This window comes from Oncorhynchus tshawytscha, linkage group LG08 (genome assembly GCF_018296145.1).
Source record: "Oncorhynchus tshawytscha isolate Ot180627B linkage group LG08, Otsh_v2.0, whole genome shotgun sequence".
NCBI classification, from domain to species: Eukaryota; Metazoa; Chordata; class Actinopteri; order Salmoniformes; family Salmonidae; genus Oncorhynchus; species Oncorhynchus tshawytscha.
The window spans coordinates 64568224-64585687 of NC_056436.1; the positions used below are offsets into that span (position 1 = coordinate 64568224).

The 17464-nt window shown below is 43.3% G+C and overlaps 1 protein-coding gene and 1 pseudogene across 1 annotated transcript in view; one reads left to right on the plus strand and one right to left on the minus strand.

Annotated features, from left to right (window-relative positions):
* Positions 1–441, minus strand: part of LOC112236178 (serine/threonine-protein phosphatase 2A 55 kDa regulatory subunit B gamma isoform-like) — a 31797-nt gene extending 31356 nt beyond the window's left edge. The window contains exon 1 of the mRNA XM_042326302.1: positions 391–441. Coding sequence (XP_042182236.1) covers positions 391–441 — 51 coding nt within the window. The remainder of the gene's footprint in view (positions 1–390) is intronic.
* A 554-nt stretch (positions 442–995) lies between these two features.
* LOC121847020 lies at positions 996–13171 on the plus strand (annotated as a pseudogene).
* Positions 13172–17464: the final 4293 nt, after the last annotated feature.

Consider the following 17464-nt stretch of genomic DNA (forward strand, 5'->3'; position numbering starts at 1 on the left):
TTTTACTTTTGACACTTAAGTATATTTAAAACCAAATACTTTTAGACTTTTACTTAAGTGACTTTCACTTTTCCTTGAGTCATTTTCTATTGAGGTATTTTTTATTTTACTCATTGGGTTATTTTTTCCACCACTGGTTGTACCATAGTCAGAACTGCCAGCTCGTGGTCATATTTATGGTTCCTTTGTCGTTGACAGAAGAATAGATTTTAAAACGAGTGCCTGCATAAGACACTATAGATAAACACATTTGCTAAATGCATATTTGTATAATATATTATTGTGTTTTCCACTCAGATTTTAAACTGGTCACCAACTTTTACGCATTCTAAGACATTGATTCACCTGTGTCATTTGCTTATTAGCTATGCTATTGAATGACTTTCCTACTGGTGGACTCATTGGCTTGGGAGATCCCAGCACTGCAGCAAAGCACGCCATGGTCACTCAAGCTCTTGCATGCCAACCAGCTTGTCACCTCCTGTAATTGTATAGCATCTTCATGCTGTCTGAAGTAGGAATGGTGTTTAGGGCAATTTATTGCTTAGAGTTTGGCTGGGATAGCTGAATGGACCATATGGACATTTCAAGGGACAAGTAAGACAGTGAAACTGACACAGAGCTATGTTTTGGGGTTGAGACATATCTAGCACTCTGCCCTGAAGGGAAGCTATGGGCTCCCTTAGACAGTGAGAGTTAAATGATTGGAGCAGAAGAGCGGAGTGTGTCATGCAGCTGTTGTGTCACTGCACCAGGTGTCCTCCTCACATTGACAATGCGGCCACTCTCTCTCCTCTCCCCTGGCCGCTCTGCTGCAGCTGTGTCAACAGACCCGGACTTCCAGATGGCACGCCCTCGTGCATCGTTGTCCCTTCCTTGATTGATTACTGACAAGATTTTTTGAATGATTCTGAAAAGCTCCATCTATAAAAGTTAAACGTTATTTACACCAGGCCGAGTTTAAACTATTTTATATCCTCTTCTGTCTTACAGACATGGAACCATCACCCCCCAGCACCCCAACCACCCTGAAACCTGGCCCCACCTCCCCTCCCCCAGCTACCCCTAAATCTACCCAAGGCACTAGACCCACCTTGACCCTGCCTATATCCACCTCATCCGTCCCGACCTCTCCGGTCTCATCTTCCTCCTCTTCTCATCCTGGTCCCCCCTCTCTCCTTCCTCGCCCTCCCTTTCCACCCCTCCTGCCTCCCCCCTGCGGCAGCCCATCAGGCCTGTCTCCCAGGCAGGACGATCCCAGCTCAATGCTGCCAGCCGGTCAGCTGAGGAGAGGAGGGGGGCTGGTGCTGCTGGAGATACCCCGGTCAGCCCCCCTACTACCCCTCTACGACAGGCTTCAGTAGCTCAGCCAGGTGAGTACAGCCAAAGAGACACACACACACATCACAACACAACACATTACAACACAACACAACACATTACAACACAACTTATTACAACACATTACAACACAACTTATTACAACACAAATTACAACACAACACAACACATTACAACACAACACAACACATTACAACACAACTTATTACAATATATTACAACACAACGTATTACAACACATTACAACACAACTTATTATAACACAACACAACACATTACAACACATTACAACACAACACATTACAACACAACTTATTGCAACACATTACAACACAACACAACACAACTTATTACAACACATTACAACACAACACAACACATTACAACACAACACATTACAACACAACACAACACATTATAACACAACTTATTACAACACATTACAACACAACTTATTACAACACAAATTACAACACAACACAACACATTACAACACAACTTATTACAATACATTACAACACAACGTATTACAACACATTACAACACAACTTATTACAACACATTACAACACAACACAACACATTACAACACAACATAACGCATTACAACACAACTTATTACAACACATTACAACACAACTTATTACAACACATCACAACGCAACACATTACAACACAACTTATTACAACACATTACAACACAACTTATTACAACACATTACAACACAACTTATTACAACACATTACAACACAACAAATTACAACACAAATTACAACACAACACATTACACTGCAACTGTAATGACCGACGACGGAGATGAGAAGCAGGTACGGGGAGTCAACATTTAATGAAGAACAGACATGAAACAAGACAGGCACAGCGTCAGCACACGGCCAAAACAACGACATTCGACAATCAATGCAGCAGCAGGGAACAAAGATGGGGAACTGACAAATATAGGGGAGGTAATAAACAGGTGATTGAGTCCAGGTGAGTCCAATAATACACTGATGTGTATGACGGGAAAAGGCTGGTGTGCGTAATGATGGTGGCAGGAGTGCGTAATGCAGGAGAGCCTGGCGCCCTCGAGTGCCAGGCGGGAAGAGCTGGAGCAGGCGTGACAACAGCACAACACATCACTTTACAACACATTACAACACAACACATTACAACACAACGCATTACAACACAAGACATTACAACACAACATAACGCATTACAACACAACACAAATTACAAAACAACACATCACAACACAAATTACAACACAACACATTACAACACAGCACATTACAACACAACACATTACAACACAGCACATTACAACACAACACATTACAACACACCAAAGCTCAGACAACAATAATAACCATACCACGTATTTCTGATAAATGTGTTGGTGTTGTGTCAGTGCCAGGGGGTGAGGAGTAGCTGTTATTATTCAACTGTTATTTTAGGGTTGAGGCGTAGGGCTGGGCTAGGTCCACAATGCTGCCAGGAATCGATGGCATGGATGGGATGGATGGATGTAGAAGCACAGCACATGCGGACGGTTCCCTCTGCTCCTTAGTGACACAACACAGATTTACCACCTCTAGAAGCTTTCTACAGTACAGCAAGACCTCACTTAGCCTACATAGTATAACAAGGACTCTAAAACACATTTGACCAACCTTTGCCTACTCATAGTTCTTTAAAATCACGATCATGCACATCAGATGATGTCATCAGTGATTACAGATGATGTCATCTGAAACATTTATCTTCTGCTGTCTCTTTGACTCCAAAACAGATGATGATGTTGCTGGAGATGATGAATTTGATGTTGAAAAGGATGGATGTTTCCTTCACAAATACACAAACGGTATTGGAGATAGGAAGAAGGACAGGTGTCAGTAACGGTTAGAGAGACTGTCTGTTGGGGGTTGGGGGCGCTACTCAAGTGGGCTCTGTTCAGTAACAGTTGTTGTGAGCAGTTAGCATCTGTCTATGAAGAATGAATAACACTACTGCTCAAGACTGCTACTGTTTGTGTGAGTCAGACTGTATGCATCTGTTGGTTCCTAAAATGCTATGCAACATCTGTTACTGTATGTATCAATGCTGCCAGTCACCATGTAATAACCTTGTGCCAATAACTATCATGATGAATAGATGGGTGTTGTGTCTCTGTGTAGAGGAGCCAGAGGAGGAGCTGAGTGTGGAGGAGCTGGAGGAGAGGGCCAAGTCTGGAGATGCCAAAGCCCAGAGTAGGGTGAGTATTACCCATAGTCCACCTCAGAGAGACCACCAGAGCAAACATGAATAGTCCTAACATATGAACTACAACGGGTCTTCATAAGGACCCAATGTCATTGTGGGCAGAACTGCAGATTAATTTAGTGTGATTAGAATTGTTTGCATCATCCCACATCTGGCAAGTTTCCTTGAATGTGCACATATTGTTGGTGCTATATATTGTGTCTGTGTGTAGATGGGCCGGTACTACTTGGCCCTAGCTGAGAGAGAGATGAGGAGGTGAACAACTGTACAGCAGTGAGCTGGCTGGTGCAGGCCACCAAACAGGGCCGCAAGGACGCAGTCAAGATGCTACAGCGCTGCCTGGCAACCAGGAAAGGTGAGGGGGCACGGCCTAAACCACTAACAGGAAGCATGGTTTAGGTGTAGGGTGTAGTTACCCCTAGGCTCTGATCTTAGATCAGTTCAGCATTTCCCCTACTAATGGTTAAGGTTACAATTTGGGGGAGGGAAGCTGATCCTAGATCTGTACCTAGGGGAAACTTCACCCTGGAACAGTATGGCAAACTAGCGTTTATTTTGAGGCACTAAGGTTGAGTTTGTGGTTACCATTAGGCATCACGTCAGAGAACTTTGAGGAGGTGAAGAAGCTGTGTACGGAGACCAGATTTGAGAGAGGAGTGAGGAAGGCTGCTCTGGTCATGTACTGGAAGCTCAACCCAGAGAAGAAGAGAAGGGTGGCAGTGTCTGAGATGCTCGAGAACGTGGAACACGTCAACACTGAGCCAGGTACTGTACTGAACACTGACACTGAGAGTACCAGTCAAAAGTTTGGACACACCTACTCATTCAAAGGTTTTCTTTATTTTTACTATTTTCTACATTGTAGATAAATAGTGAAGACATCAAAACTATGAAATAATCCACATGGAATCATGTAGTAACCAAAAAACTGTTTTATGTTTTAGATTCTTCGAAGTAGCCACTCTTTGCCTTGATGACAGCTTTGTACAATCTTGGCATTTTCTCAACCAGCTTCACCTGGAATGCTTTTCCAACAATCTTGAAGGTGTTTACACATATGCTGAGTACTTGTTGGCTGCTTTTCCTTCACTCTGCGGTCCAACTCATCCCAAACCATCTTAATTGGGTTGAGGTCGGGTGATTGCGGAGGCCAGGTCATCTGATGTAGCACGATCACTCTCCTTCTTGGTCAAAAAGCCTTTACACAGCCTGGAGGTGTGTTTTGGGTCATTGTCCTGTTGAAAAACAAATGATAGTCCCACTAAGCCCAAACCAGATGGGATGGCGTATCGCTGGAGAATTCTGTGGTAGCTATGCTGGTTAAGTGTGCCTTGAATTCTAAATAAATCACAGACAGTGTCACCAGCAAAGCATCCCCCCACCTCCTCCTCCATGCTTCACGGTACGAACCACACATGCGGAGATCATCCGTTCTCACAAAGACACGGTGGTTGGAACAAAAAATCTCAAATTTGGATTCATCAGAACAAAGGACAGATTTACACCATTGCTCGTTTCTTGGCCCAAGCAATTCTCTTCTTCTCATTGGTGTCCTTTAGTAGTGGTTTCTTTACAGTAATTCGACCATGAAGGCCTGATTCACACAGTCTCCTCTGAACAGTTGATGTTGAGATGTCTGTTACTTGAACTCTGTGAAGCATTTATTTGGGCTGCAATTTCTGAGGCTGGTAACTCTAATGAACTTATCCTCTGCAGCAGAGGTAACTCTGGAGCTGTGTTCAAATACTCATACTAACAGCACTAACTGTAGTATTTGTGATGTGAATTAGGAATAGAGTATGCTTATTGGTCATAGTATGCATATAGTTAGTATGCAAAAAGAATCCGGATGTCGTACTAAACTCACTAAAATATGAAGTATACAGAGGACACTATTTCGTACTTTAGGGCCCATGACGCAATTTTTCAGGAAAAGGGCGTGGCTTCACATAATTTTCAGATTTTAAGAAAATGGCGGAAAATATGCAGCCGAAGTACGAGGGAGCAAACTAATTCATTGCTTGAACTAATTATGACAAATGTTAATAAAATGTTGAGGAATGAAATAAACTAATGACTTTTCAAATAAGTTACCTTACACATTATGTTGGTTGACAATTTGAAAGCTACACTGTCCTTACCAACCACATAGCATATCATTACAGCAGTATGTACCGGTATGTTAGCTAGCTACCTAACGTTAGTTGGCTACTTATACATCAAACTTGCCAGTATATTAACTATAGGCTAACTAACTACCCAACGTTTGTTGACTTGATTATTCCCGTCATTCTTAGCTTAGCTGAATGGAAAAGTCGTTGTGCGTTCCCAATGGACATTCGGGTGGTTCCGTAAATTCGCTCCGGCAATCTACTCAGATTTCAGAGCACTCGTCTGAGTGTACCAGAGCGTAGAAAAGTGCATTTACGAGCATTCAACACCCATTGAATGTGGCCGATGTCAGTAAACGTCTGGGGAAAAAGTGTAATTAAATTGTTGCCAGCAGCACAGTTAGTCACCAACACTCTAGATAACATGACAACTGCCTAACCATCTCTGCTAGGGGCGAGTAAAATGGTCAGACTGGTCTCATTTATGTCTGTAAGTAGCTAGCAAGCTAGCCAACGTTAGCTTGGGTGCTTGACTGCCGTTGTTAGGTCAGAATGCTCAAATCAACCCAACTCCTCGGCCCAAGCGTGTGTGTGCTCTGAATTTATAAACGGACAATCTGACAGCGCTCTGAATTTACGAGCGCACTCTGGCACTCCAAATTTAATTTAAGAACACATCCGAAGTCGTAAAATGTCATTTGTTATGCTAACTAGCTAGCAAGAGGTTGCATAGCAACAGCATCAACTTCCAGTAGACAGGTGACGAGCTAGTACGCTCAACTGAAAGGATACCGTTTGTTTACAGTATTCTAAAATTAACTAATAGTATGTAGTATATACTCATTAAGTATGTAGTATACAATATGTTAGTATCCGTATTGCAAACACAGCTTGGGTCCTCCTTTCCTGTGGCGGTCCTCATGAGAGCCAGTTTCATCATAGCGCTTGATGGTTTTTGCGACTGCACTTGAAGAAACTTTCAAAGTTCTTGAAATTTTCCGGATTGACTGACCTTCATGTAATGATGGACTGTTTCTCTTTGCTTATTTATTTTACCAAATAGGGCATTCTTCTCTATACCACCCCTATGTTATCACAACACAACTGATTGGCTCAAATGCATTAAGAAGGAAAGACATAATACAAATGAACTTTTAACAAGGCACACCTGTTCATTGAAATGCATTCCAGGTGACTACTAACGAAAAACCCTGGAATGAGTAGGCGTGTCCAGACTTTTGACTGGTACTGTATATGGACACAAATATACACTCAATCACTTCAACTTCAAAATTGTTCTGTTTTGGTTGAGCTTGGCATTAGACTGCTGCATCTAATAAGAACTATATTTTGCTTTGATAACCAACTATAATCTCAGCGTCGGTTCAAACAATAAACCAAACAACATTGTATCGTTATTAGAATCCCCCCCAAAAGTACTTTGTTTGGAAGTAATAAGTACGTGATTCTAGGCAATGTTTGTTACTGTAAAAACAGCTGTAGCCATGTGCTTTTTGTTTACATTCTATTTTTAGCTGATATGAGAGTGAATACATTCAAGCAGCATATCAAACTGGGATAATGTTGTAGGTTACACTGGCAAGTACAATAATATTATATTTACCAGAGTATATTATTTCATTATAAATCGGATTATTTCACATGGAGATGTGGGAATCTAAAAGGCTAGCTAGTTTATTGGCTATGTTAGCCAGCTAACTAAGGGGAGACAACCAAAACGGGATTTTTCTTTACTTTCAACTCAAATGAGAAGACAACAAGAGAACCTCTGCTATTGCCCCTTTGTGGATGTTGCTATTTGGGAGTCTAAGACGGCGAGGCATCATGTTACCAAACGGTGCACATTAGTAAAAACTTTGTGTTTCTCTGTAATTCCTCCATCCCAAGATGACGCTGCCACCCAGGGCCCCATATCCAGCTCCATGCAGAAACAGAGGAGAGTTCTGGAGAGCCTCGTCACCAGCAAAGGTTGGTGTGTGTTTATGTGTTATAGAATCAAATGGAAAGGTAATGTAATAGTGAGTAAGGACTACCTCTCTCTGTGTGTGTCTCTGCAGCCAGTTGCTATGACGTGGGTCTGGATGACTTTGTAGAGACCACTAAGAAGTACGCTCAGGGCATCCCCCCCTCTACCACTATGGCTGGGGACGGCGGTGACGATGACGATGATGAAGCTGTGAAGAACCCAGACGACTTGCCCCTTCACAAGAAGGTCTGAACCTTTTTATCTCACTGGGAATGCATGTGTTCATAACATCTTCACACACAGATATAATTATCTTGCTCATCTATTTACCCTCTCTCTCGCTGTCTCTCTGTCTCGCTCTCTGTCACTCCCTCTCCATTTCCCTTTCTCTCCCCACTGCCTCTCCCCTAGGTGTTGAAGTTCCCCCTACATGCCTTGTTGGAGATCAAGGAGCACCTGATTAACTGGGCGTCCCGGGCGGGCATGCAGTGGCTCAGTGCCCTCATCCCCACGCACCACATCAACGCTCTCATCTTCTTCTTCATCATCAGCAACCTCACCATCGACTTCTTCATCTTTCTCATCCCCCTGCTCATCTTCTACCTGTCCTTGTTCTCCATGGTCATCTGCACACTGCGCGTCTTCCAGGTGGGATACCCTTCACACGGCTCTGGCCTTAGAGCAGAGGAACTGAAAGAGGATAACCTGTAACAAACTAGCAAGTACTCTCATTTAGGGAGTACTTGACCTTTGGTGTTTTCTTGGAAAACAGAATGAAAATGGTTATAGTATGTAACTGTTATCCCATGACAGTATGTAAAAAGTTATTCCATGACAGCTATAGGATGTGTGTGTTCAGTGTGTAAAGAGCTGTTGGTGTTGTTCTTGTTCTGTAAAGAGCTGTTGGTGTTGTTCTTGTTCTGTAAAGAGCTGTCGGTGTTGTTCTTGTTCTGTAAAGAGCTATTGGTGTTCTTCTTCTGTAAAGAGCTGTTGGTGTTGTTCTTGTTCTTGTTCTGTAAAGAGCTGTTGGTGTTGTTCTTGTTCTGTAGAGAGCTGTTGGTGTTGTTCTTGATCTGTAAAGAGCCGTTGGTGTTGTTCTTCCAGAACTCAATGATGACTTACAGGTAGTTTTAAAAGTAGTAGTGGTAGTGGGTTGCTAGGTAACGATGTAAACGATGCCACTTTATATGAACGTGGGCATGTGTATGTTGTCTCATATATCATGGGCAGGAGAGGCTCTAACAATGGGAATTCCAAACCACCCATTGTATAATGAGTGTTCAGTGTGTAAAGAGCTGTTGGTGTTGTTCTTCCAGAACTCCAAGGCGTGGGAGAACTTCCGGGCCCTTACAGAACTGCTGTTACGTTTTGAGCCCGGCCTGGACCTAGAGCAAGCTGAGACTAACTTCGGCTGGACCCACCTGGAGCCGTACCTCTACTTCCTGCTGTCAGTGGTCTTCGTGGTCTTCTCCTTCCCCGTGGCTGACAAGACCTGGATCCCCTGCTCCGAGCTGGCCACCGTGGCCCTGTTCTTCACCGTCACCTCCTTCCTCAGCCTCCAAGCCTCCGCTGAGCTCTTCGCCCGCCGCGCCCTGCTCACAGAGGTGTTATCGGGGTCTGTGCCCTTACACAACTATTACCTGATAGTGTATGGTTCCTGCGGGTGTTAGGCACAACGTTTGTGACGGTGCCGCTAGGAGAGATGGTGGCTCTGAACGTGGGCGTGCCCTGTCTTCTCTACGGGCACCTGATCTACCTGCTGTTCCGCATGGCCCAGCGGAGGGGCTTCAGGGGCACATACCTCTGCCTCATACCCTACATGGTCTGCTTTGTCTGGTGTGAGCTCTGCCTGGCCCTGCTCCACTCCTCCTCCACCATCGGTCTGATTCGGACCTGTGCGGGCTACCTCCTCTTCCTGTTCCCGCACTGCCTGTCCTCACCTTGGGCTTGGCGGCCATGTTGCTCTTCAAGGTCCTCCAGTGGTTCATGGCTCTGGAGATCACCAAGATGCTGGTGACTCTGACTGTTTGCACGGTCCCGTTTGTGTTGCGGATGTGGATGCGGTTCAGCCTGAACCCGCTGGTGGTGGCGCGGTTCCTGTCACGGAGCAGCGTGGTGAAGCTCATCCTGGTATGGCTAAGTGCTTTGATGATGTTCTGCTGGATGTATGTCTACCGCTCAGAAGGCATGAAGGTAATCACAAGAAGTAGTTTACAACATTATGCTACATTATGCCCAAAGCGCTAATTAAAACAAAATACAGGTTCTAGCATATTTACATAGTAAAGAACAACTGAATGACAGAAGCAGATCTAATTGCTGGCAGCAGAGTATTATTTACAGCAGAGTGCTATTTACAGCAGAGTATTATTTACAGCAGAGTGATAGTGCTATTTACAGCAGAGTGCTATTTACAGCAGAGTATTATTCACAGCAGAGTGCTATTTAGAGCAGAGTATTATTTACAGCAGAGTGCTATTTACAGCAGAGTATTATTTACAGCAGAGTGATAGTGCTATTTACAGCAGAGTGCTATTCACAGCAGAGTATTATTTACAGCAGAGTGCTATTTACAGCAGAGTGCTATTTACAGCAGAGTGCTATTTACAGCAGAGTGCTATTTACAGCAGAGTATTATTCACAGCAGAGTATTATTTATAGCAGAGTGCTATTTACATCAGAGTGCTATTTACAGCAGAGTGATAGTATTATTTACAGCAGAGTGCTATTTACAGCAGAGTATTATTTACAGCAGAGTGCTATTTACAGCAGAGTGTTATTTACAGCAGAGTGCTATTTACAGCAGAGTATTATTTACAGCAGAGTGCTATTTACAGCAGAGTATTATTTACAACAGAGTGCTATTTACAGCAGAGTGCTATTTACAGCAGAGTATTATTTACAGCAGAGTTCTATTTACAGCAGAGTGCTATTTACAGCAGAGTATTATTTACAGCAGAGTGATAGTATTATTTACAGCAGAGTATTATTTACAGCAGAGTATTATTTACAACAGAGTATTATTTACAGCAGAGTGATAGTATTATTTACAGCAGAGTATTATTTACAGCAGAGTATTATTTACAACAGAGTGCTATTTACATCAGAGTGCTATTTAGAGTGCTATTTTAACAGAGTGCTATTTACAGCAGAGTATTATTTACAACAGAGTATTATTTACAACAGAGTGCTATTTACAACAGAGTGCTATTTTACAACAGAGTGCTATTTACATCAGAGTGCTATTTACAACAGAGTGCTATTTACAGCAGAGTATTATTTACAGTGCAGAGTTCTATTTACAGCAGAGTATTATTTACAGCAGGGTGATAGTATTATTTACAGCAGAGTATTATTTACAACAGAGTATTATTTACAACAGAGTGCTATTTACATCAGAGTGCTATTTACAACAGAGTGCTATTTACATCAGAGTGCTATTTACAACAGAGTGCTATTTACATCAGAGTGCTATTTACATCAGAGTGCTATTTACATCAGAGTGCTATTTACATCAGAGTGCTATTTACAACAGAGTGCTATTTACATCAGAGTGCTATTTACAACAGAGTGCTATTTACAACAGAGTTCTATTTACAGCAGAGTGCTATTTACAACAGAGTTCTATTTACAGCAGAGTGCTATTTACAGCAGAGTTCTATTTACAACAGAGTACTATTCACAGTGCTCAAATGTAACAACATAAAGAATACAGTAAGCGTATGAAAAGCATTAAATGGAATACATTAACAATCTCAAAATAAAGTTGAACCAAATGTGAATGTGTGTTGAACAGGTGTATAACTCCACCCTCACATGGCCGGAGTACAGTAACCTGTGTGGGCCCAAGGCCTGGAAGGAATACAACATGGCCCAAACCCAGATCCTGTGTTCTCACCTGAGGGCCACCGGGTCACCTGGACAGGACGCTTCAAATACGCCCCGCATTACCGACATTGAGAACGGAGCCCAGTCCATCATCGGCCTACTTCCTGTGTCCGTAGGGAACTGGATGAGATGTCTCTATGGTGAGGCCTATCCCCTCTGTGAAAACACCACCGACCCCACTGCCCCTCACCAGGCCCTTCCCCGCACCTCTTCCAGAAGACCCCTTATGCAAACTGAAAAAGCTGGCCAAGCATGAGTGCCACGTGAAGCACTTCGACCGCCACAAGTTCGAGGTGACCTTGGGCATGCCCCTGGAGAGGAAGAGTAAGAACGGGACCATCATAGAGGACGAAGACGCCACCAAGGACATCGTCCTGAAGGCCAGTAGTGAGTTTGGCCCAGTGCTGCTGCACCTGAGCGCTGGCAGCTTGGTAGAGTTCAGTACGGTTCTAGAAGGACGCTTGGGCTCCAAGTGGCCTGTGTTTGAGCTGAAGGCCATCCACTGTCTGATGTGTGCGGACGCCCGAGTGCCCAGTGGCAGGCAGTATAAGATAGAACACGACTGGAGGCACACGGCCCAGGAGGCACTGCAGTTTGCCTTTGACTTCTTCTTCAACCCCTTCCTCACCGCACGGCTGAAGCAGGACACTGAGACCCAGACCACACAGGGCAGAGGAGGAATAGACCAAGGCTAGTGGTGGATAAATGCAGAGGACTGTACACTATGTGGAGTGTATAAGTGTACACTATGTGCAGTGTGTAAGTGTACTCTGAGAGAACTCATTTCAGTATGGATTGTAAGTAATGTATCATGTCGACCACTATCAGGAGTGTACTGTAGACTAGTAAAACCAGCTTAGAATCATAGTTGAATTGTGCATATGGCTAAACTATGGGTGTGTGTTTGTAGTGTGTGAGTGTTTTCATAGCTGCTTAGTCATGGTGGGATAGGATAATATCACATAACATAACGAAACCACTGGATTACAAAGGAGGGAGACAATTTACACTAACTTTACACTTTCATACACCTCAAACACAATCACTTCCACACAAATACACACACCACCTCAACCTCCTCATTCATAGCCAGTGTTTTCGGTCTGTCAACGTTCGGTCTGTCAAAGTGTGTGGGACAATGCCGATCAACATTGTGGCCGATAAGCTTATTGACTTGCTCTTGACATGCAGTCCAAATGTCTAATTCTGCATGCCATTCATCCACATAGGCCTGCTGTTTGTATCCATGACACTAAGGACTAAATTCTATCATATTCGCACTAGCCGACACCCGCATAACTGTGTTAGAGCTGTCAAATCCACAAGCGGCTCCTGGTATTATACCTAGCAGACATTGCCATTGGCTGTATGGAGTCGCATTAAGAGAAATCCCATGCAGCTTTGTTTTACAAGTTGGAACACTGGAATATGAGATGTAATCCACACCTCAATTAGGCTGACAGAAATCCTCATTATTTAGTTGATTGATTTTTCAATTTGAGCGTAATTATTTCTATATGGCCTTCACGTTCTCATTCTGAACTTCTAACCTGAGTGTGACGGGTGGGAAGGGTGTGACGGGTGTGACGGGTGTGACGGGTGGGAAGGGTGTGACGAGTGTGACGAGTGGAAAGGGTGTGGCGGGTGGGAAGGGTGTGACGGGTGGGACGGGTGTGGCAGGTGGGAAGGGTGTGACGGGTGGGGCGGGTGGGACGGGTGGGAAGGGTGGGACGGGTGTGGCTTCGTGACAATGATCAAGAGCAGCCGCTCACTGATTTGACAGCTCCAACGCAGTTCCACCTCTGACACCGCCAAAACATCCGCTGGTTAACGATCTGATTGAATCTAGGCCTTACTGTACATTTTGTTTGTCTGTTGTTTGACTTAGTCTACATATGAAGTAAAAAGTAGGACTTTTTAACTACATTTAAAATACTCAGTAGTGTTTGTGTTTTACGTATGAATTGTGTTTTCAAAATGAACTGCCTTTTTTTAACAGTTTGAGGCCTTAATTCAGTTTCATTTTAGGTACTTGTAACGTATTGTACAGTTCTTGAATAGTTTTTCATTATAAGATCATGATGGAGAAACAAATGGACTTAAACTGTTCCAGTTGTCTCCTTAAATATTGAGCTTTAATCATTGTCTTGTTGATAACCTTCTTGTTGTGAATATTAAGTGCCCTGTCTATTCAAATCACATTGGTAAATAGTTCTGATGCCACATTAACCTAGCAGCGTATAGGCTACTGAAATTCTGTCAGCGTTTCTCTTTACAGAGAATGACATATTCAACCTCCGATAGTTGACCTGTATCAAAGTGCACTTGTGTCCAAATAGATTTTTGCCCCGTTCTGTTCTGATCTGATCCCACAGTTCCAGTCTGCAGCAGGCCTCTAATGGTGAGGTCACTGTCACAGGATGTGATGTCACTATTGTAACCCTCTACTCTACCGTGACCAATAAACCAATCATGGAAATGTAAACCTCTCCTTCCTGAAGGGTTATTGGAATCACACATACAAAGTTCGGATTTGGCTTCATTGTTGTAATGACAGTGTATTACCACTAGGTGGTGGTCAAGACTACAACACAGAGACTCATCCACCTCGGGACTGTTTCAGTGATCGAGTTCAAATACACTGCTCAAAAAATAAAGCGAACACTAAAATAACACATCCTAGATCTGAATGAATGAAATATTCTTATTAAATACTTTTTTTTCTTTACATAGTTGAATGTGCTGGCAACAAAATCATACACAAATTATCAATGGAAATCAAATGTATCAACCCATGGAGTTCTGGATTTGGAGTGACACTCAAAATTAAAGTGGAAAACCACACAACAGGCTAATCCAACTTTGATGTAATGTCCTTAAAACAAGTCAAAATGAGGCTCAGTAGTGTGTGTGGCCTCCATGTGCCTGTATGACCTCCCTACAACGCCTGGGCATGCTCCTGATGAGGTGGTGGATGGTCTCCTGAGGGATCTCCTCCCAGACCTGGACTGAAGCATCCGCCAACTCCTGGACAGTCTGTGGTACAACGTGGCATTGGTGGATGGAGCCAGACATGATGTCCCAGATGTGCTCAATTGGATTCAGGTCTGGGGAACGGGCGGGCCAGTCCACAGCATCAATGCCTTCCTATTGCAGGAACTGCTGACACACTCCAGCCACATGAGGTCTAGCATTGTCTTGCATTAGGAGGAACCCAGGGCCAACCGCGCCAGCATATGGTCTCACAAGGGGTCTGAGGATCTCATCTCGGTACCTAATGGCAGTCAGGCTACCTCTGGCGAGCACATGGAGGGCTGTGCGGCCCCCAAAGAAATGCCACCCCACACCATGACTGACCCACCGCCAAACCGGTCATGCTGGAGGATGTTGCAGGCAGCAGAACGTTCTCCACGGCGTTTCCAGACTCTGTCACGTCTGTCACATGTGCTCAGTGTGAACCTGCTTTCATCTGTGAAGAGCACAGGGTGCCAGTGGCAAATTTTCCAATCTTGGTGTTCTCTGGCAAATGCCAAACGTCCTGCACGGTGTTGGGCTGTAAGCACAACCCCACCTGTGGACATCGGGCTGTTTCTGACCGTTTGAGCAGACACATGCACATTTGTGGCCTGCTGGAGGTAATTTTGCAGGGCTCTGGCAGTGCTCCTCCTGCACCTCCTTGCACAAAGGCGGAGGTAGCGGTCCTGCTGCTGGGTTGTTGCCCTCCTACGGCCTCCTCCACGTCTCCTGATGTACTGGCCTGTCTCCTGGTAGCGCCTCCATGCTCTGGACACTACGCTGACAGACACAGCAAACCTTCTTGCCACAGCTCGCATTGATGTGCCATCCTGGATGAGCTGCACTACCTGAGCCACTTGTGTGGGTTGTAGACTCCGTCTCATGCTACCACTAGAGTGAAAGCACCGCCAGCATTCGAAAAGTGACCAGAACATCAGCCAGGAAGCATAGGAACTGAGAAGTGGTCTGTGGTCACCACCTGCAGAACCACTCCTTTATTGGGGGTGTCTTGCTAATTGCCTATAATTTCCACCTGTTGTCTATTCCATTTGCACAACAGCATGTGAAATTTATTGTCAATCAGTGTTGCTTCCTAAGTGGACAGTTTGATTTCACAGAAGTGTGATTGACTAGGAGTTACATTGTGTTGTTTAAGTGTTCCCTTTATTTTTGTGAGCAGTGTATATTGATCCATATGAAGAATAATGTTGCAGCTACACTCCTATAAAGTACACAAACAGCAATGAATAAATTAATAGCACTCACTATACATCAATGTTAACTGATTGAATAGTGATCATATTGGAATTGATTATTTAACAGCTACAGAAGTTTAATTTTTATTTATTTATTTATCTGTTGTTTACCAGGTAAATTGACTGAGAACACGTTCTCATTTGCAGCAACAACCTGGGGAATAGTTCCAGGGGAGAGGAGGGGGATGAATGAGCCAATTGTAAACTGGGGATCATTAGGTGACCGTTATGGTTTGAGGGCCAGATTGGGAATTTAGCCAGGACACCAGGGATAACACCCCTACAATATGTGCCATGGGATCTTTAATGACCTCAGAGAGTCAGGACACCCGTTTAACATCCCATCTGAAAGACAGTACCCTACACAGGGTAGTGTCCCCAATCACTGCCCTGGGGAATTTTGGATATTATTTTAGACCAGAGGAAAGAGTGCCTCCTACTGGCCTCAACACCACTTCCAGCAGCATCTGGTCTCCCACCCAGGAACTGACCAGGACCAACCCTGCTTAGCTTCAAGAGCAAGCCAGCAGTGGTATGCAGGGTGGTATGCTGCTGGAAGTGGTGCTGCTGCTGAAAGACATCACAGCCTAACCCTAACCCATAGGATGCAATATTGTTTAAATCTTTAATCAGAAAAAATAACATTAACATATTCGTAATTGTTCATGATTTTTTTTTCCGTTGAAAATACATGAACACAAAATATGTGAATCAATGCCAGGGCTGCAGGACATGAAATCAAACACAAGTGACAGATGTTCAAAAAAAAATACAGAAGTTAACAATAACTTCTCCAAAAAATCTGAATTTGTTCAAAGGCTAGAGGGAAGAGTTTAATAATCTCTCTCTTGTTGCCATGAACACCATCATCAGAGATGATCGGCTCTGCACTCTTGGTTCTTGATCTGAAACAACAAACCTAGAAATGTCAAAAAGAGTTGAATATACAGCAGATACCATTCAGGCCCTTTAAAGGTTTAGATTACAACCCTGATAAAACATTCCTTTAAAGGTTTAGATTACAACGTTGATTAAACATTCTTTTAAAGGTTTAGATTACAACCCTGATAAATCATAACTTTAAAGGTTTAGATTACAACCCTGATAAAACAGTCCTTGAAAGGTTTAGATTACAACGTTGATAAAACATTCCTTTAAAGGTTTAGATTACAACGTTGATAAAACATTCCTTTAAAGGTTTAGATTACAACGTTGATAAAACATTCCTTTAAAGGTTTAGATTACAACATTGATAAAACATTCCTTTTAAAGGTTTAGATTACAACGTTGATAAAACATTCCTTTTAAAGGTTTAGATTACAACGTTGATAAAACATTCCTTTAACAGTTTAGATTACAATGTTGATAAAACATTCCTTTAAAGGTTTAGATTACAACATTGATAAAACATTCCTTTTAAAGGTTTAGATTACAACGTTGATAAAACATTCCTTTAAAGGTTTAGATTACAACGTTGATAAAACATTCCCCATACCCCTGGTTCAGTATCTTCATTTAAAACTATGTATTATTTGGGATTCATTTCAAATGTACACCGTAAAACTGAACACTGGTAAACATGCTTTTGTGTCCGGTAAACACAA